Here is a 22,436-nt window from a genome sequence, read left to right as displayed (position 1 = left end):
AGTGGCTTTTTATCTCACAGATAAACTTACTGCCAAGCAGTTTTATAACATTGTGAGCAAAGAAAAACTTTAATTGTCTTGTTGGGACATGTATAATAGAACCAATAACATTTATTGCATATATAGCTAGACAGCAATTCAAATTTTACAGCAGTTTTACAATCCTATAATTTAAAATAAAGGCAGCTTGAACTCTTTTTTAGGGACAACGTCTTTGAATGTATTTACAGACACTAATATGGTAGCCCAAATAAGAATGTAACCATACAGAGCTGTGTGTACCATTTTACCTGTAATATGTACAACACAATTATCAGTTTACAGAATAAACTTGTTGGCAATCCAATAAAAATGCCAAGCCAATAAGCTTGTATTTATTACTGGCTGTGTGCTTTCACTAGTAGTGTTTCAGAGCAAAGCAATGTGTATGAGTGAACTGATACTTTTTTTAGTTTTTTAGTTGATTAATATTTATTCTGTTTCTCTGTCCTTGTAGATGGAAGTAAGAACAGAGATAGTTAATGTATCTACTGTTTTTCTGTGTAGAGGTCTGCTTCAATTATCTGGTAAACAGTTTTAAGAACTCAACAGTCTTAACGGAATCATTGTTAACATCACTTAATATTCTACATCAGTATGAATAATAATATTTTGAATATATTATAGCTTAAATCTATTCACCGAGATTTAAAGGTATTTAGTGGACTTTAACCATACAATTCACAACAGTATTTCTAAAAAGTTTAGTTTTAATCTAGCACTGTTTCTGGTTGTGTGTATGTTTTAAATTGGGGAGTAAAGAATGTTTTGCTTGTAGACAATGCATTTCCTTAAGGGGGACAAAAGTCGACAGAGGCATGGAGTGGGACATTAGAAAATTAGAGACTACTAGTGAGTACATTAGATGATAAAATGTTTACCCGGCAGTGCCCGTCGATGAAGGCTTTACTGTGTGGTAGTTGACCGCTACTGGATTTCTCGAAATGTTTCTAGCTATTTGGGTAGCTCTTAAATGCACAATATACAACACATATTATCCAGTAATAAATCACCTATCATGAAGAGTAAAATAAGTTTTCAAACAAATCAGACAATCCATTCAAAATACCAGAGTGTATGCATTCCTTCTAAAATAAACAATAAGGTTTACTGCAGAGCCCTATGTAAGCTCTATGGCATAAAGTGACAGTGTATTTACAGGTTAAAAATATTCATATAAAAATGTATTGGATTATAGTCAAATACAAAACGTCCACAGAGGACTAGGAGTGTATGATAAAAGTTAGCATATAAACCATCTTATAACAGATATACACGGTCTGTAAATCAACTAATAAATATTACAATTATTACAATATGCATCTAATCCTGTAGAATGCCTGTAAATGCTAGTGTATTCATGTGTTATTCTCATAATCTCCATGTACATGTTTCAAGGTCATAGTTTATGGCTTTCCATAGTGTTACCATTTAAATTTTCTAATAGACATGCCTGTGTAACGGAATGCCCCACGTCAGTTTATTTAGGCACGTCTGATTTTGTTATTGCAGTATATTCACGTTTTGATTTATTTATAAAGCATTTTAACATGTTTATAAAGCATGTTAATTTTGGCACGCTACTTTGTTGTAGATTTGCACAGATCTCACTGGCACGTTGATGCTCTCCTGTTTTCAGCCCCCATAGGTGCAAATTCAATGATTTGAAGAAGCTGAGCACCTGGTATAAAAGTTCCTGATTTCATCCATTCGAGAGATTGGATTTTGTCATTGTGATGTGAACCCGGGTTTATCTGGAGAGGAGGTAGGATGCACAGCCAGCAGGAGCAAAAAAGGAATTAGACTTGTTTATGTTCGGCGGTGGGCTGGGGAGAAAAATGATTGAAACAGCCGCCGACATTTAGAGCAAGGCTCCTGCTGTGCTTCCTGTTTCCCTCCATGTGTGTGCAGGCAGGTTTTTAGCTGTTTTAGATTTAGTATTTTTAAAAGGCATTGGGGACTTTGGAGGAGTGCTGGAGAGGGGGAGTTTTTCAAATATTGGTTTAGTTCTTGTTTTTAGTGAGACTCGTCTCCGCGATTGTCTCGAACAGCACTGTTTTGAATTACATTAACATGCATTGTTTTTATTGAACAGTGCAAACCCCATGCAGTGACTGTGGTTTCTAGACGTGCCATATTTGTGAAATATAGTTAACCACCTGTATTTAATAAAATGACTGATCCCACCCCAATCGAAAAGAATGAGTGCCCCTCCCGGGTGCTACACTTGTATCAGCTAAGTCACTTTTAAAATTTTCTGCAGTCCCATTCAAATAATTCTTGAGTCTCTTCTTAATGACTTTAGGATGAGTGAGTTGAACTGGTATGTGAGTTTCCTTTTCACTTTGGTAATCTCTCCAGTTCTGGCATAGTTCCTCAGAGCTCTGGACATCTTCTGGTAGGTCATAGTTTTCCTGTTGCCTTTTCTCACACCCCAGATCTCTGCAAACTTGTCCTTGTTCTGGGACGAGAACTGGAACATGCCGCTGGGAGGCTGTACCCAAGAGATGCAGTGCGTCATCCTGGGGTCCTCCAGCATCTCATACAGGAACTGAAACAGCCGGATCTTCTTCTCTGCCGGATTAAGAGAGGTAATTAAATACATACTTTATATCATTCACATGTTCCTATTATTTCATGTTTTACGTATCTATATTGTATATACTTACCTTTATGCTTAGATAATTCTTTGCCATGCTTTCTAACTATTCCAACAATATTTCTTTTCTGAAAATACTCCTCAAAGTGATTGTAAGGAAGTATATTAGTACTGTGCTGTGCACGGCCCATAGTTGAAGCATTGTGCCCTGAAGCCTGTGCAACACTGATATGCCTCACTTCTAAAACACTTTGAAAGCCAATTTTTGCAGGAATATGTAATAAAGCATGGCAAAAAACATGGTAAAGCATGGTTTAGCATTAGATATGCTAAAGCATGTTAAGAAAATATGGCAAACCATGGAACTCTAAGATAAAACCATAGGATAACCATAGAACACTAAGATAAAGCCATAGGATAACCATGGAACACTAAGATAAAGCCATAGGGTAACCATAGAACACTAAGATAAAGCCATAGGATAGCCATGGAACACTAAGATAAAGCAATAGGATAACCATGGGATAAGTGTTGGAAAACTGCAACATTACTGTGCAAATTTACTATGGTAAACTGTTATACGGGAGGTACTGAACTAGCTGTCCTGGAGACTGAAATCCTCTCTTTTTCTCCTCCATGCGGTTGCAATGTGCACTCCCCTCATGAGAGTGAGGACCACCTTCTTAGTGTGTGGGAGAGCAGTTCAGCATCCATGCAATTCAATTCATGGCCTTTCTATTCAAAGGTAAAAATCTTACTCTTTTCAAAGCTGATGTCATAGCACTTGATCTTCAAGTCCGCAGACAGAGAATCATTCATGTGATGGTCATGGGAGTCTCCAGGCCTTTCTGGATAGGAACACAAGTTCTCTCTGCACTGCATATAAAAGGATCAATAATTATTTTAAAAACTTTTTATTTTTTGTGTCATTCTGCTTTAGTGAACCAGTGGGACAAGTGAATGCCACCTACAGTTGTATAAAGTCATGTACCATAGAGGTTTTAAAGTGAAGAAAAACTAAAAGTCAAACTAAACAATAATAAGGGATGTGCTGCAAATGTCACTGGAGCTATGTACCACATGCTTACATTTCCAGCTGCTTTCCCCATAGTAAATAATATGTAAAATAACAAGAACCTTAACAAATAAAACTTACCTTTTCACTGACTAAGTGTTCTGGAATGCTCAATGTTGAGTCTGCTGGTAGGGGACTGGTATGCCACTCATTGTATTGGATTCCAATACTATTATTTGCTATATAAAAAAAAAAAAAAAGTTATTTGAAAGTGTTGAAAGATCTAACGTTGAATAAATTCACTTTTCTCTTTTATTTTTTTACTGGATCTCTTTTTTTTTTTTTTTTAAATCTACCTTACATTAATTTACAGTAAATCAAATGACAGATTTACAGTAAATCAAATGACTGGGCAAATTACACTGTTCAAATTATACTGTGTTGTAAAGATGCAGAGCTTTATATAATAAAATAAATTATTAATTACTCTTCGCCCACTCTTTTCAATACATTGTACAATACTCAAGTCATGTGTTTAATGCCACGTGCAACTCATTCCAAGCCAGTCTCATTCCTGAAATATCTGCAGTAACCTCTTTATGTAAGAACAACATCATTTGTTTTTATTACATAATTGTTCCAAATGAACAGACTGATTTACAGTTATTTTTATTCTTCCTATGTTGTATAAACAGAGTTTTTTATTGTGTTGCTTGGTTGCTTATTTAATAGTCGTCACTCTTTTCAGATTGTTTTTAATATGGCAGAACCCTTATAAAAGTTTACTACAGAAAATGTTGACAGTAATTTAGCAGTTTTCCCAAACTTCTCCCATGGTTATACTATGGATGTGCCATAGTTTATCATTGTTTTTTCCCCATACAGTTCTGGGCTTTACAATGCTTACCTATGCTTTACCAGTAGTTTATTATTCAATAACTTCATTCTTTCACTATGCTTTTAGTTTATAAGGGAAAATGATTGCTCCTTTAATACTAATCCAAATAAATTGAATAAGCATATGATATGTTTGTTAAAACAAAGGTTGATGAGCCAGGCCACATCTATACAGTCAGCACTCACATATGTGACCCAATAAAATTTTGACTTTTGTGACAGTTAAACGAGTGTGACGCATATCTGATTATTTTATTTTGGCCCGTTTCAACTCTTGTCCGTTTTTCAGGGAACACAAAACAGATGTCAAATGTCAAAAATTCGTAGCTGAAATGTCTGTGTTTTAAAATCAGTAGGCTTCCATTTAGATGTGCTTTAGTTGGTGTTGTTGTTACTGTACTATATTTTCAACAGAAGATTTTAATTCAGAACAATATGATTCTGAAAATATCACTTGCCAAAAGACACGACACGTAGACTGTAATACAGTACATACTTTTAAATCCGGTACGTATTGTAGCATTATGTAAAATTCCCCATTAAGACCTAACAACAAAAAGAAATTAAAATGTTACCCATGCACAGAACTGCGTATAACATAAAAGGCAATGCAATTTAGCAAAACATTAAAAAAAACAACAACACCGTTCCCAGAATTAAAACAGCATCCAAGATCGGTATTCAAAATTGCAGAATGTAGTGCTCGATAAGGCCCTAATGTCACAATTCACTTGCAAATGAAAATGACAAAAACAACTAAAGATCACATATTGAAAAAACACATCACAGTAATCAACTGTTTACATTAGTCACTGGTCTCGTTTGCTTTGTTTTGGTTGCATTTTCGTCAGGTTAAACTGGAGGAAGCACTGTGTAACTGCACAATAAAGACAGACTGCTTTGCACATGTAAGAAGAAAAACAAGAAGAAAAAACCTGGACTGTGATGGATAATCAAATAAATTGTAACATTGAAGAGTTTTGTATCAGAAAACTGTCAGAAACGGCGTGCGACAGTTAAGTGCATTCATTTGTTACACACACACACACACACACACACACACACACACACACATATATATATATATATATATATATATATATATATATATATATATATATATATATATATATATATATATATACACATATACAATGGGAATGGATTTGTTTCTTAATGCAAGGATGGTAAAACATGACTGACGTGTATCTGAGTGTCGTATCCAAGTGCTGACTGTATAAATATAAATATATGTGGTGCATTACAACAATGCTACATGCATTATATACAATTTCCATGAATGACTATTCATGGAAATGGAATATTGTCTTAGATAATAAGGCAAACAATGGTAATTTAGACACTTACCATTTTCATTTTCTGTATTATACCTATTCTGTTCTTCCAAAAATTCCCAAATAACTTCAAGATCACCTTTGATTGGGTTCTAAAAAAAAAAAAAGAAAGATTAGTCCTGTACATCACAATCAAATCATAAATTGGCAAAAGGATGTGAGGTTCAAATAATATTGATAGAGCTTACCATCATGTGTATCAGTAGTAAATGGCAATTTAAATATTGCAGCACTGTTGCTTCCTGGATAACCAAGACCTGATATTAAAATAAGACATAAATATAATGAAATACAAGCATTATGTTTTAATCCTCATACACCCTGTTGCAAAGAAAAACATCTTTAAGAAAACAGCATTTTTTTTTTGTTTTTTTTTTTTTTTTTTTTATTAAAACATTCAGTATATCATAAAATTAGCCTGTTCTTAATATTATGACTATAACACTTGCATAATTCAGTTTTTAACAAATATAATGAAACCAAAAATATGATACATTCAAATTAATAATACTGCTCTGACTTCATCTTAGGATAAATTAGAGAGATTTATATATATATATATATATATATATATATATATATATATATATATATATATATATATATATATATATATATATATAGTTCATATAAAATACATTTTCTACTGTACCTTAGATGTTGAGATCCTTGCAAAGAGTTCTGCTCTTTTCTGGTTAGCAACTTTTAATGTTATTTTCACTCATATATCATTTTCACTTTTCACACAAGACTGCGTCACTCTGGAAGTTGCAGCCAGGGCTCCTTATCTCCCAGCTGCTATAATTCCAACCACAACATCAATAATCTCAACGACAACATCCTTATCTCGGAGTCTGATACTGAACACTGGCTCTCAAGAAGGACTCTGCAGGTGGCACCCCATAGCAGGACTTATATGACTCCTTCTTGACCATGAACTCTGCAGTCTGGAGATTTTCATGTACCAACCAACAGCATGGCAGACAACACCATGCCTATGAAGTCAGTGCTTTAGTTTGACCGTCAATAACTTGAAAAGAAAATGATAAGCTAAAACAAGTATGAAAGTTAAGTAGACAAATGCTTTTACCAGAGTGGTCTGTCCTATTGTTTTAAACTGCAGCAGATCCAAATACCACTATGATATAATCATTTTAATACTACTCTTCACTGCATTCACTGGAGTTTCATTCCCATAAGCTTGGACTCGTTCTTGATTATTTATACATGTGGTAATTAGATCAGCCACCTTTTCGAACAATCTGATAAACCCCAGGACATCTGATTGGAGCCTGAACTAACACAACAGGGACCATTTACCCCAGTGCTGTTTTTCTAAAAGAAAACACAATGTTACAAAGCCTTAAATAAATATTGTATGTAGGAACATACACACTCCATCTACAGTGCTGTAAGATCAGCAGCTTGTTTTTCCTTTTATAAAGAAATGTTGCACAATGGATATTTGAATGGTGCAGGTATTTTGATCTGCCACTGTTCATATCAATTGAATTGACTCCATGGTTATATAGATGATGCCTCCTGTGTATGTGAGGGGAGCTAACTGGATCACCTACACCCAGCACACAGCACCCACCCCCTTTGTTTTGTTTTGTCTTTCACCCAACAAAAAAGAAAGGCCCTTAATATTTATATTTTTTATTATAGAATTGTAAAAGTGTAGAATAAGGAAAACAATTAAAGAGTACAATTTTTTTTTTTTATATATACAGTATGAATTAAATTATTTTTGGCATACTTAAAGATATACCCTTTATTTAAGACATCCTTTCAAACAAAACTGTTAAATAAAATGTATGCCCCATTTTTATATCATATGACTGACAATTCACTGTTACAGAAAAAATAATGCACTCACATGCATACAGGGGAAAACATTTCTAAATACTTTATTATACATTACACAATTAAAATTGCAATTACGTGCTTAATATTGAAACTGTCTTACAAAAGTAGTTAAAATGTTATAGACCATGGAAACCAATAGTTTTTTGGGTCACTGGAATTCATACATTCATTCCATGACTTCCTTAATTCATGAGAAAAAAGAACTTTCTTCATTAATCATATAGCAATCTCAGATTAGGAGCATGACAGTGTTTCTTTACTGGCCCTGTTTAAAGATCTGGTGACCCAAACTGAACTGAAAAAATAGTGTGTGTGTTGAAAACATTAAATGTGTCAGTAGCAAATTGTCATTATTGATAGCCAAAATGGTTGTGTTTAAAATGAGACTCTATGAAACAGATTGCATTGTTTTGTTTTTTTTGTATGGTGTCCACCTGGTTATTTGATGTTTTACATTGTGATGGCTGAGCTAAACACAGTCACTTGGAACTTGGCTTTGGATTACTGAATAGTTCAAATCATACTCTGTTTCGCAGGTGTAATTACCGTATGTGTTTTGCCAGTTATCTATGTTGCAATAACCCTGCTCTGTTGGGATGTAGTGGTAGTACACAGTCTCCCTTCCCAATGTATGAGCCGGATTGAGTCTCTGCAACACCACTGGGTTGAACTGGTAGGTCAGCTTCCGTCTGATTTTAATGATCTCTCCGGTCCTGCTGTAGTTTCTCAGAGCCCGGGCCATTTTCTGGTAGGTCATAGTTTTACGGTTGCCTTTTCTTTTGCCCCAGCACTCAGCCAGCTTTTCCTTGTATTTGGACACAAACTGAAAGGTGCCATTGCCTTTGTCGACCCACTGGATTGACTCAGACATGTTTGTATCGTACAAAGCTTCATGGAGATACTCATAAAGCCGTAGTTTTTTTCTCCCTGAATAAAGAAATTCAGTACGTTGGTATTTTTAACAAGCAAGTGCTGGTGCCACCAGCAATTTAAAATAAAGCACTTTGTTGTAATGCATGCATAAGGGCTACATTTCCCTGTATGTGAATATTACTATGTGTGCAGCAAAAAAAAAATACATGTACAATCTGACGTATTCAAATATATTTTAAAAAAAGCAATGCATATTTTTTCCTTTAAAAAAATATGTTTTTTTTAAGGTTTTTCTATCCTTATAATCAGCATGAAATAGTTATTTACTAGTTTATCTTAAAATATGCATTTATTAAAATGAATTGCATTTTTTTCATTACATTTATTTGGGGAATATTTACATAAATACAACAAAATCAAAAAAAAAAAAAAAAAAATAAAAAAAAAATTAAAATAAAAAAACAAACTAAATATCTAAAAAGAATGACTAGTAATAGTTGAAACAGAGAAACTGGCATTCTTCTCTACCCACCTTTCCCATTTCTAGGTGGGGGGAAGACAGAATAGACAAGCTGATTTTCTGGGCTGCTGGTATAGTTGTGTGGCATTGGTCCATCTGGAATAGTGTGGGCCCAATTCTAAATAAATAATATATAATAGATATAACCAATTTTTTTGGATCAATTTGAAATGCTCAGTTTAAATGGCGCCTCATCGCTGGAACCCATTTATCATCTGGATGATATTGGATCAACGGACAAGCTCTATTCTAGCTGTCAAGGCAATCAAAAATCTGAAAACTATACAGTATACCCTTTATATGTCTACAGAACACTAATTGTGATTGGCACTGTAACAAGGACCCAGTGAATCTGCAAAGTAATTTGAATCAATAGAATATGCTATATTCAATCAGGTTAGCCTTAAAAGATTATTAGACTCCTTGTTAATGTCTTTTCTGTATCTGTTATCAATCAATCAATCAATCAATCAATCAATTTTACATAGCGCCTTTCATAGTGGACCACCATCACAAAGTGTAGATTTTAAAAAGACATGCCTATTATTTATGGATACCTGTTATGTTAAAATAAGTAAAATATTATTATTATTATTATTATTATTATTATTATTATTATTATTATTATTATTATTGATAAGATACAACAAAAATACCAGATACCAGATCATAATGAAAACTAATTATATAAATAAAACCATGTATGTTCATTTGTGCTTATATACTTACTGGCATCTCACTCCAGCTGATTATTGGTGCTTCAGGAACAGAATAATAGTTTGGGTTGGGTCTAAAATACATCTGGTGGGTGTTGAAATTCTCATAGCATTTATATTCTGGTTCAGTAACAAAAAACAAATGTTATAGAACATACAGAAATACATATTTGAAGACCCACTAAAACAGTACATGCTTATATTATGTTTGTATTATAGTTGATTTTTTAAATAAATAAAATATATATTATGTTTTTACTTTGAAAAAAACCTACATTCTAGAGATATATGGTTTATATATATCTATATATATTATATATATAATATATATATATATAATAAGATATATAGATATATATATAAGCTTCTTACGGGACGTTCGGACAAATGCCTTGAAGTAACGTCCTGAAATAACTTTTAAAAACCAATTTAACTGTTTGTTTACATCCCCCCCAAAACTGGATTTCTTTTATACAATCCAATTTCATTATAACAATAATATATACATAACAAACACACTATGATAACAAGAAAATATTGTTGAAAAGAATGGATTTATTTGTAAAACGTCATACAATATAAAAGCTAGGGAACTGTATAATACCTTACCTGGTTGGTATTGTTGACTACCATCTGAATGTTGCTGTATGACCTCATTGGCATCTTGGAATTGTTGGCTTAAGATGTCTTGATCAGTGCAACTCTACAGAGAAAAAAGGAACTAGAGATGAAGAAACACCAAATAGTTTTATATTTATTACCGATTCATTTGCTGATAAATAATTAATTTTTAAGTTATGTTACCACGTAATTATTTATAATGACAAAAAATATGTTAACTCACCATTTTGTAAATTTGGAGAAAAAACCTAAAATAAAAAATACAATATATCAGATAAATCAAAAATTGGTAATTAAGTGGCATTTATTTTAATATACAAAGTTATCATAATAAATATATTTTTTACATAAAAAAATTCCTAACTAATAACATTTAGTTAATTGCACATACAGGTACAGCTAAATATAAACATGTCTTCTTTTTTATTATTTATATTAGATTATGTAACCAGAATCCTGTACCTCAGCTCTGTGAAAAAGTAATGTTAAGTTACAAAGATAAGACTTAAATCTTAACTGTAAATGTCATCACAACACCTAAACATCATCGGTACATACCTCTTACAGCATGCAACATTTTCACATAGTTCATTCTACTATAAAATACAGCAGACATTATAATGGATTTATTTTTAGCTTGCCCTAGACACATATTAAAAACAGAACACAGGTACATAAATTACTGTAAAATATTCCAAATACTTTTTTCAGAATTTATCCTTTTTAGATATTTTTTCAAAATCATGTTACAAAGTATTGAGTAAAAATACTATATTTACAATATAGAGTATTGTTTTACGGATAATTATCACAGTGCACAAAATTTTTCCACTCATGGTAACCTACCTTTACAAAACCTTGTCCATTTTTTGGCTATTGTTTTCAGTGGTGTTGATCTTCATTATATAGATCATTTTGGGGAAGTTTGAGGAATGGGGATTTTTTTTTTTAACTATATGTATTTGCATCTATAATACATTTAACAAATGTAAATCTGTGTTGGAGACAAGGCAAAACATAGAGTGACAATGCTTTACTGTTGAGATATGCACTGAAACATGATATTGCATAATTGGGCCACATGTTAAAGAAGAACTTTTCCATATACTTACATTAGATCATTCAGCATTATACAGGTTTCACAGTTTAAAATGTCTTCCAAGATACAATAGTTGTTTTCAGTTGCTTTAAATAGTCAGTCTATCTGGCGATGGTAGGCATCTGATTAAATCAATTTACAAATAACTTACAGAATTGTGCATTTTTACTTATGAATTTCTCTTCAGTGATATCACTACATTTCATCCAAGCTTCCTAATGACATGTCCCCAGTCATAGTTGGCATGAGCTCTTCTCTGAGAACTGTTGATAGGGTTAGGGAATACAGTGCTTACTAAGATGTACATTAAGAACGACTGTGGGGACAAATGGGGAATTAAAACATGAACATGTCTGTGACATTTTGACAGCACTTGTATGAATAAATACATATATTACTCTTTAAGCACAAAAAGCACAAAATGTTCAGCAATATATAGAGATTTCTGTACAAAGAAGCTGTTAAATGGCATTAAATACTGTAAAAAAAAGTTACTTTTTTCAATTGTTTTGTATGGTTGCTCCCTAATTGTCACACATTATACATTGTACTGTATAACAGGTCAATAAAAATTTGTACAAAGGTATTTATAGTATACATGCACAATCTTATATAAAAAACATTTATCATCATGCTTCCACTATTAGCATATGTATACACTCTGACAAAACTCACTCAGGATCTTTAATGCATCGTTCTTGAAATTATGTGAACCAAAATGAGTAAATGTTATATCATTTTACAGTGACTTGATGCTGGGTAAGAGAAACTGCAAACTGCACAATTCTTGTAGCTTCTTAATGCCCACAAAACACTGTCATTACAGTTTAAATCTACCCTGTGTAATTGCATTGAATGGTGTTTGTTAGTTTGAACTGTGAACTTTTCTAGTGGGGAATTCCCATTATAAAACCTCTACCAAGTCTGTCTAAATGGCTTACTTTTAAGTTTGTATTCATGCATTATCCGCTGAGCAGGTTTGTTCTAGTCATTATAAAATATAACTAATAAAAAGATTCTTGTTGGCAGAAATCTTATTGCGGGAAATAATATGCAAGGTTCACTTGGAGCCTGCGCTGTAATTTTATATTTTCTATTTAATCCATAGGATAAATTATTTTCCCACGACCCATAATCTGTAGAAACTCTCACTGATTTTATTGAAAATTGACAGTTCCATTAAAGAGAGGGGTTTGTGGGACATCATGGGAATCCTTGTACATTCCGCAAATCAATACTCTGTAGACCAGACAATAATACAGGTGCTGATGAATATGTTATAAACACAGGGTTTCTTGGTTTCTTTTTAGATGTATGTAACAGGATAGTGTTATGAATTTCATTAACAAACAAAAATACGCAAACAAATAAACAGACTCAAGGATCAAAATTAAGGGGTAAACAAAAACAATTAGGCTGTCAGGCTGGGTATTCGCCTTCACTGACCATTTCATCCATATCACAGTATAGACATAAACACCAACCCCCTAACAAACCATTTCTTCCCTTGTTATACCATGTGGCTGGAGCCTAATTAATCATCCATCATTCTATTATGGCTCCAGCCATATCCTCCCATGTTTTGTGGCAGGGATCATTTAACCCCCTCCCTGCCAACCCTATAATATTCACACACAAATCCAAAATTAGGACTTTCGCTCTGCCACAATGTATAACATGAAAATTTATATTATATTAAATGGTTCCCAATACTGCAAGCACACATTCCTTTTTCTGTCATTACCTGCTACATAATTGACCATGGTGAGTTAAGTGTCCTGAGCTGAAAGCGAGTGCACTTTATGAAAGATAAGGTCCTGTGGTGAATATTAATCTCTCTCTCTCTCTCTCTCTCTCTCTCTCTCTCTCTCTCTCTCTCTCTATATATATATATATATATATATATATATATATATATATATATATATATAAAAGAGATAATATAAACACGCAATGTCAACATTCTGGTCTGTACACACGGGGTGCCACCTCTGCAGTGATGCACTATGTAACTATGTTTCTGAAACAAAAGTAATTTAAGGTTGCAGAAACACTGGAAACTATATTGAACATTTGAAAAAAGCAATAACGCAGGCATATTTCTGTCATGAATATAGGTTGCTGTTTTTTTGGCTTGTTCAGCAACCATGCGGCAAAGCAAAATTGATTAAAGAAAAAACAACATCAACAAAATAACTTGTGGATCTGATGAACTTATAAAAATGTTCATGTTGGATTGATTTGGAATTAAAGCTTAGTTTCGGATTCTCGCATGTTGGATTTGGTGCACTTTGAAACGATTCATGTCAGATTGATTTTGCATAAAAGTTCAGCTTCAATTTGTGATTTTTTTCTTTTTGTACTGCATTTTAATTTTGCTATAACGAACCCCTCAATTTAACGAACAAAAGGTTTGGACACCAACAGGTTTGTTATAGCGAGGGTGTACTGTATGTGTATATAAATGCTAATTTGAAAGTAAAATGTACCTTTTCATAATTTCCTTTTTTTGAGAAGTGCATTCAATACACACTAGTTTTAAATATCAACTGAAAGGTGCCACAAGTTCCCTTTTCAGAAGTTAATGAGTTAGAAATGAATGGTGGTTTAATCTAAATCTAGATCTGTAAAGATTTGACAACCATGCATTGGTAGATTAAATCAATACATTGTGGACTGAGGTTATATTACAGTAAATTGCACAAAGGTATTCTAGAAATAGACACTGAAAAGAGGTAGTAATCCAACATGGTGTACCCATGGTAAAACTATAAGAGTAAAATAACTAATAGACAAACATCCCCATCTCACTCTCCCAAACCAATTGAAGAAAGGATCAAACACCAATAAATTTCTAGGTATGTTTAGACTGATACATCAGCAGCTACTGCCATTTCCAATTGCAATGTGAATATGACCAAAATAAACTTTGCAATTTTAAATATTGTCATATGAAATGTGAAGTAGTCTTACCAGCAATGTCAAACTACTTGTCCCTGTATAGTTTCTTTTATAAATACATATGTTTTGTTCCCATGCCAGTAGATATACCTCTGTGTGTGTTCAGTGCTCCCCTAGAAGAATGTTGGGAACCACTAGACAGAGTTAGCTATGCAGAATCTAAAGGTAGTGCTGACGAGGTGAATCCACTTGAAAGCTATGTTCCCTTATTGATGTAACCTGTTAAATCCACTTCAATTAGTGTAGATGAAGGGGAGACAGGTTAAAGAAGGATTTTTAAGCCTTGACACAATTGAAACATGGATTGTGTATGCGTGCCATTCAGAAGGTAAATGGGCAAGACAAAAGATTTTAGTGCCTCTGAATGGGGTGTGGTAGTAGGTGTCAGGCGCGCTGGTTTGAGTATGTCAAGAACTGCAACGCTGCTGGGTTTTTCACGCTCAACAGTTTCCCGTGTGTATCAAGGATTGTCCACCACCCAAAGGACATCCAGCAAAAATGGCTCATTGATGAAAGAGGCCAAAGGAGACTGACAAGAATTATGCAGAGCAACAGATGGGCTACAGTTAGTCAACTGACAAGCTATTCGGAGTAGAGATCCACTACCAGCCAACTTAACACAACTGTGGGAAGCACTGGAATCAACATGAGCCAGCATCCCTGTGGAACGCTTTTGATACCATGTAAAGTCCATGCCCCGATGAATTGAGGCTGTTCTGAGGGCAAAAGGGGGTGCAACTCAACATTGGGAAGGTGGTCCTAATGTTTTATACACTCAGTGTGTGTGTGTGTGTGTGTGTGTGTGTGTGTGTGTGTGTGTGTGTGTGTGTGTGTGTGTGTGTGTGTATATATATATATATATATATATATATATATATATATATATATATATATATATATATATATATTATACAGACAAAACACACAGCTATGGCCAAAAGTTTTGCATCACCTAGAAACCACAAAATGATATCGCAGTAGTACAGTAATTCATGTTAGATGTCACATGTTTCAATTTGTGACAGTTTTTTGTTAAGTATATGGAAAACTACAAAGCAGTATATCATTCAATACTGTATGTTAACGTAACATTATTCAGCAGGCTTGATGTGACTTTATGAAGTTAAATGTTTTAACTTTATAGGGTGATGCAAAACTTTTGGCCATAGCTGTATAATGATCTCTTTAGTGTTTGTTTCCCCACTTACCTAAATATCTTGGCATTCCTAAACACATGGTTTTCTGCTATATCTTTTTTCTTTTTTTTTTTACTTTCTCCAAAAATCTTTTTGACTGTAAGGACACATGTTTTCTCCAACACACTGTAACATTACTTTGTAAGCCAAATAGACATCTTAAAGCTTTGGTTTCCTCCAGTGGGGAATCCATAAAGCAAAAACAAGAATGGTTCTGGGAGTCTGTTTTTTTACGTATACAAAACATCATACCCAAAAATAGTAGGAACAATTTATTGGAATTTTAAACTAAAGAAAATATAGGCTAGCTTGAATGCTGTACGTAATTAGGTTACTTATCAAGAAAAAAACATTTTGTTTTGTCTTTACAACTAGGTTTGTTGTTTATCTAAAATAATGTTCTACAAGAGAATTGTTTGACGTCTGGCTATGTAAAAAGAAAACAAAAAAAAAACATCCTTTTGAAAACTATCCTTTTGCATCTTTCACAGAGTTCTGGCAGCCATAGTGTTAGTATTGTGCTTTTGCAAGTATTTGCCACAGTAAATTAAAAGAAAACACATTTAGAGTGACCCTCATTCCACTTACCAGCTCCATTTGAAGAGCTACTCGTCTTTGAAGACCAGTGCTCATCTAAAACCATTTTAATCAGTGTGTTTGAGGGGTCGTAATAAAGGTATTCCACTGTACTTTATTCAGTTCTGACCCACAAAAAATATATATTTCTTTTTAAATAGGTGATGAAAACTCCTACAGTATGCAGGTTCTGTTCTGCTGTCCAAAAATGCACCTCCACTCTAAATTACCATATGTGACACCTATTGTATAAAGATCAAGCCACATTGTCATGGCCAGTATCACCACAGAGGTTTTAATGATCAGACCTTTCTTATTTTTCCAGACCCTTGAAGGAAGTGGGCTGTGGGTTGGCAGTTAGGGTTGTTAAACTCTTGGAAAAAACACTGAGGTCCGATTATCTCTTACAGGCACTATTCTGGAAAACAATGAAGACATAAATCAATATGAAGGGAATTCATATTAGCTATATATTTTTAATTATTTTTCATAACATTCTTGTTAATTTTAAACAATGTGTTTATTCCTGAAAGTTAGTGGAGAAGGTCCTGCTTGATACTATCACATTAATCATAATAATGTGATGATATGCATACTATGTGTGTACAAAAGATGATTAGTCCCAATCACAATGGATAGACAAATATATTATAATATTTTAATATATTTTCATTTGTATAATCTGGACACTAATGTTTTTTTTTTCTTATTCTCTACCTTGCAAATCATATTGGTAACAATGTAATATTTCCTTTAGTTAGTAAAGCCCATGTTAACACATTGGGAGTGTTGGGTGATAGACAGGTCCTTGTGAAACTGGTTGCTAGAATTTCAAAGTCAGTGACCTCTGTGCCCAGAACAGTCAGGAGTGTTGTGGTGGTGTGCTGACAAGCACACCAAGTAGACTAAAATATAGATTCCTATTGTTTTGTTATTTTAGAAGGTGCACTGGAGACCTTAACATTGAGCTGCACAAGACAGCACATTTAAAGATTACATGGGTGGTCAGAAATATTTTGTTTAAGTACTGCTTTGGGGAAAAAAATGTAAGGCTATACAAAACAAAATACACCAGAAAATAAGATTGACTGGCAGAGACAATTCTAGTCAAAGCAGAGGTCTGATGATGGGCTGAATGCTCATATTTAGGGTTAGGGTTATTTGAATTGGGGTTAGGGTTAGGGATAGCAAAAGTATTCAAATATGTCAGTCTGTGCTGTGCTTTATTAGCTGAAATCCTCCTCAGTAGCCTCCACCTCACTTTAGGCCCTGTCAGAAGTTAATCAAAATTCTAGAATCGAGCCAAACCCAAACAAGTCCACTGCTCACTTGTTTATTATGTCTGTAATAAAAAGGAAAAGTTTTTAAATTACTTATAAACAGTTCTAACAGGGGTAAATATTATGGTACTAATGGACCATATTCAGAAAATAATGGAAAGTCTTCAAATAACTCACGAGTTAAAGTTTTGCAGGGCCTAGTATTCTTTGTGCTAGCATATCCCATATTGTACTTGAATTACAACAAATAATGTAACTCTTACCATCCCCTTCGGTCACTGCATGTATAACTGTACCATGTTAAGTTTCACATCTATGCTTTACTTTAGAATACTTATGCTGATTATACCCTATATAGAAGCAGCATATTCATATTTCCTATCGAGAGTGTCTGATTGGTAATGTAATCACATTAGCTTCCCAAGGCATTCATCCTATTTTTTATGACTCTGTAGAGCACATTGTTTCCTTGAGGCCATAACCACAACACATTTGGAATTGTTGACTCTCTTGCTGAACCATAAATCAAAAGCACCGTAAATTATCATCCAGTAACAAAGGTATAGACGCCAAATAGGGAGTCATTGGTAGGTAACTATAATTACAAAGAATTTGGCTTAAAATTAACTTCCATCCTTATTTCAACAACCTTTGCAATCCTAGCCTAAAATACAGATAGTCAAATCTAATTTGGCTACTCATATTGACTCATGGTACAAATGTTATGCCAGTTTATAGAAAATGGTACAGTTTGTGTCTTCTGCTAAATGTAAATGAACATTCCTTATCTTTATTTAGGACCTCTATTTAAACAACTGCTGACAGTTGCACTGTTTCCCTATCCATCAACATAATTAAATAACTTAAGCTTGTCAAGAAAGAATTGCACTTTGTTTACTGGTTCTGAGGCACTGTGGTGTTTACCAAGACAAGGACAGCATTTCTTTGACCTATGTAAGTCAATACAATACAATTTCTCAGGCGACAAACTGAAGACTTTTCTTTAAGAGAACCTGAATTCTCCCGAAAAGCCATTATCAGTTTACTGACTGATAATGTTAAACATTTATATTGCTATTAGTATGTTCCAACAATAAATAGCACCTGTTTGAAATTGTGTTTAAACCACTGTGCTTAATTGAGCTTACAATTAAAGGCAGAATCATTTGTTGGAAAGAAGTTGTTTTTATGAAACTGCTGAATTACTGAAACTCATTCTGGCACATGCAGAATGTTAATTCATAAAGACACCGAACATGGTTAAAAGATCTTGGAGTTTTTAAATTTGGCCTCATAAAATAAAGTACCTGTGGCAAAAGTGTTTGTTATTAACAGTAACATCATTTTGAAAACACAAGCAAACACATATGAAAATCTGTCATGCAAAACTCAGTTGTGGAAATTGATATATCCACAACTGAGTTAAATATGTAGGTTGTAGGTACTGAGCTAAATATGTAGGTTGTAGGTACTGAATGCTTTGGAAACATCCACGCATTATGGCTTCTGTTATCTGGTGAATAATATTTCAGTTATACTGCCGAAGTAGTATTGCTTAGCAATTATATTATCTGATAGTGACTTTAAAGTTAGGATTAAGTTTTAGGTTTGGAGTAAAATTACGATTTAATGTTAGTTCTCTGTGTGTAGATGTTCCTGGAAACATGGGCTTTTGGCTCCGACCAACTCGACAGCGTGCACTAAAAACGGACATTAGCTCATCGATAGGGGATATGAAGCAAAAGACATGTTCCTCAGCTGCTTTGAACTTTTAATAGGCTGTAAAGTGGTATAGTATTTCCACACGCTGGGACTGGCAGGACTTGATGTCAGTGTACTATGCTCACCTGCTGCACAGCTCAGCCTCTTCAGCATTTTCTGTATTGCCTTTTTAGAATTTACTGGGGTAGACACAGAAACGTGTATTTCAAAGTAAAATTATTGTAAAACCCAGATTATTATTATTTTTTTTACTTTAATAAGAATTGCAAGCATTATTGCAACTATTTTTGCAGTTGAAGTACAGAGAAAAAGTTTGTGAACCCCAATGATAATTATGGAAACTCCACAGTTTTACCATGATAGCCTTCTTGAATCAAATTAAATATCCAATGGGGTTTATATTAACAAATTCCATGATTTCTTAAACAAAATTATATATGAATTAGACAAACAATGAGTAATTAAGATTCAGGGTATGTGAAAAAGTAAGTGAACCCCTGGTTTTATCAGCTCAATTAAGGGGATAATTAGAATCATGTGTTTAAATAATTAGGTAGACCTTCAGGGGTGAGTTTGGGAGGCCCCACCCTATATAAAGATCAGAAACCTTGTGAGTTTGGGCTTCACCATGCAGGTGTATGGAAACATGTCACGATCAAAAGAAATCTCTGAGGAACTCAGAAAAACAGTTATTGATGCTCATCAGTCTACAAAGGGTTACAAAACCATTTTTAAGGATTTGGGGCTCCACCAATCCACAGTCAGACAGATAGTCTACAAATGGAGAAAGTTCAAGACCACAGTCACTATACCCAGGAGCGGTCGACCTACCAAAATCTCTCCAAGAACAAACCGGAAAATCATCAAGGAAGTCACAAAGAGCCCCAGAGTAACATCCAAGGATCTGCAGGTCACTCTTGCCTTGACTAATGTGAGTGTTCACGACTCAACTATCAGAAAAAGACTGAACAAGAATGGTGTTCATGGAAGGATAGCCAGGAGGAAACCACTGCTCTCTAAAAAGAACTTGCTGCCCATCTGACGTTCGCCAAAGAGCACATAGATGATCTACAAGAGTTCTGGAACAATGTTATCTGGACAGACGAGTGAAAGGTAGAACTTTTTGACCTCAGTGAGAAACATTATGTCTGGCAAAAACCAAACACTGCATTCAAACAGAAGAACCTCATCCCAACCGTCAAGCATGGTGGTGGGAATGTGATGGTTTGGGGCTGCTTTGCTGCCTCAGGACCTGGATGGCTTGCCATCATAGAGACAACCATGAATTCTGCATTGTATCAGAAAATTCTAGAGGAGAATGTCAGGCCATCCGTCTGTGAGCTGAAGCTGAACCTAAAGTGGGTCATGCAGCAAGACAATGATCCTAAACATACACGCAGATCTACAAAAGAATGACTGCAGAAGAAGAAATTTTGTGTTTTAGAATGGCCTAGTCAAAGTCCGGAACTAAACCCCATCAAAATGTTGTGGCAGGACCAGAAGCAGGAAGCCCTCAAATGTCACCGAGTTGAAGCAGTTCTGTAAGGAGGAATGGAACTAAATTCCTCAAAACTGATGTGAGAGACTGACCAACAGTTACAGGAAACATGTTATATATCTATCAGGTTATCTTTATCTATTATTAGGACTTAGATTAAGATCTAATAACATTTTTATGTGACAATCCTAAGGGGTTCACAAACTTTCAAACTATATATATATATATATATATATATATATATATATATATATATATATATATATATATATATATATATATATATATATATATTTTACAGTAGGGGAATACTGAAAACAGACTGCAAGGTGCACAGCTTTGGATGACATATTTTGATATGGCACTAAGCATGGGTAGGTTGGAAAGCAGGTGTCTGTTCTGTATTTTATGCTGCTGAATTGAGCAGTTTAGATGAAAAAGGGGAATAGTTAACTGAAATGAACATGGCCTTGCCATTTAAAAAGGGAGCAGTACCGCATTCAATGTTATTGTTAACCACTGTTACTCTGACACCAGTTGATATAGTTGAAATCAAAATGTATTATGCAGTAGCAGTTGTTTTGGGAAAATCACATATTCAAAAATATCAGGACAGCCACAGTCTGGAGTGAACAAGCCGTGTTAAAACAAGCCAGGCTGTTAGTTTTTAAAAAAAAAAAAAAAAAAAAACACAAAGTAAATTGTTGACTTACGGAATGACTTTTTTTTTATTCAGAAAAGTGATGGAATTTACACATTAGCGTCTTTTTAAAAATGGAGGTTGCCTTGCTTGAAATGCCTGCACAATGCATGGGGAATATTATTAGCCTTGGTGGGATATAAGGGACTCCAACAGGTAAACTTTTCCCCAAGCAATGTTAAAAACAGAAAACAAAAAGTACAGTTAGGCAAATTAATTTTAAAGAAGAGAGAAGGGTACATGCACTTTTTTTCACCTGCCTCTAAGTGATGGTAAAATATTCCTATTTGCAAACAGGTGGTTGTAAAATACCCCTCCCTTGGGTGTACAATATATGAGAGGACATGCCGGGAATCCCCATGCATTGTATAGGCATTTCAAGCAAGGTAACCGCCCTTTCCGAACAGACCCATGACAGTGTGTGAGTTCCATCACTTTTCTTCAGAATAAAACAAAGTAATTTCCATAGGAAAGTCAATTTACTGGCAAGCTGTATTTTTTTTTTTAAACTTACAGTAAATCTTATTTCACACACACACACACACACACACACACACACACACACACACACACACACACACACACACACACACACACACACATCCTTTTTACAAAAGTTACCTAGGGTAGGATTAGAAATTATGCCAGTGGAAATGACATTCTTTAATTCACTAAATGTCACACAAATGGAAAACAAACTCCCAACACAAATGGAAAAATCTGATGAACCCACCAGTGTTAGATATATGAAATCAATGCTAATCAGTGTATTCAGTGATTTAATTAAATAATTGCCTGTTACTGTATTTTTGCAAATCAAAAATAGAACACGTAAAATTATATGTATCACCAAAAAAAAAAAAAAAAAAAAAATTCAACTAATAAATGTTTTATTGTATT

At 34.1% G+C, this 22,436-nt stretch overlaps 1 protein-coding gene across 2 annotated transcripts; it reads right to left on the bottom strand.

Moving 5' to 3' along the window:
• Nucleotides 1-7,683: 7,683 nt before the first annotated feature.
• LOC121317799 (transcription factor Spi-C-like) lies at nt 7,684-11,386 on the bottom strand. Of its 2 annotated transcripts, XM_041253906.1 has the most exons (6): nt 11,351-11,386; nt 10,728-10,752; nt 10,493-10,586; nt 9,897-10,003; nt 9,180-9,285; nt 7,684-8,701 (listed from the first exon to the last, which is right to left on the bottom strand). In XM_041253906.1, the coding sequence occupies exons 2-6, from the start codon at nt 10,728-10,730 to the stop codon at nt 8,244-8,246; spliced, it is 768 nt and encodes a 255-aa protein (XP_041109840.1). In that variant the 5' UTR covers nt 10,731-10,752; nt 11,351-11,386; the 3' UTR covers nt 7,684-8,243. The 2 variants fall into 2 exon arrangements, with proteins under 2 accessions (XP_041109840.1, XP_041109839.1); XM_041253905.1 differs by lacking the exon at nt 11,351-11,386 and having other exon boundaries at nt 10,728-10,815.
• Nucleotides 11,387-22,436: the final 11,050 nt, after the last annotated feature.

Source organism: Polyodon spathula, chromosome 7 (assembly GCF_017654505.1).
Source record: "Polyodon spathula isolate WHYD16114869_AA chromosome 7, ASM1765450v1, whole genome shotgun sequence".
Taxonomy (NCBI): Eukaryota; Metazoa; Chordata; class Actinopteri; order Acipenseriformes; family Polyodontidae; genus Polyodon; species Polyodon spathula.
Note: the sequence above shows the minus strand (reverse complement) of the source record. Positions and strands in the feature narration are given on the sequence as shown.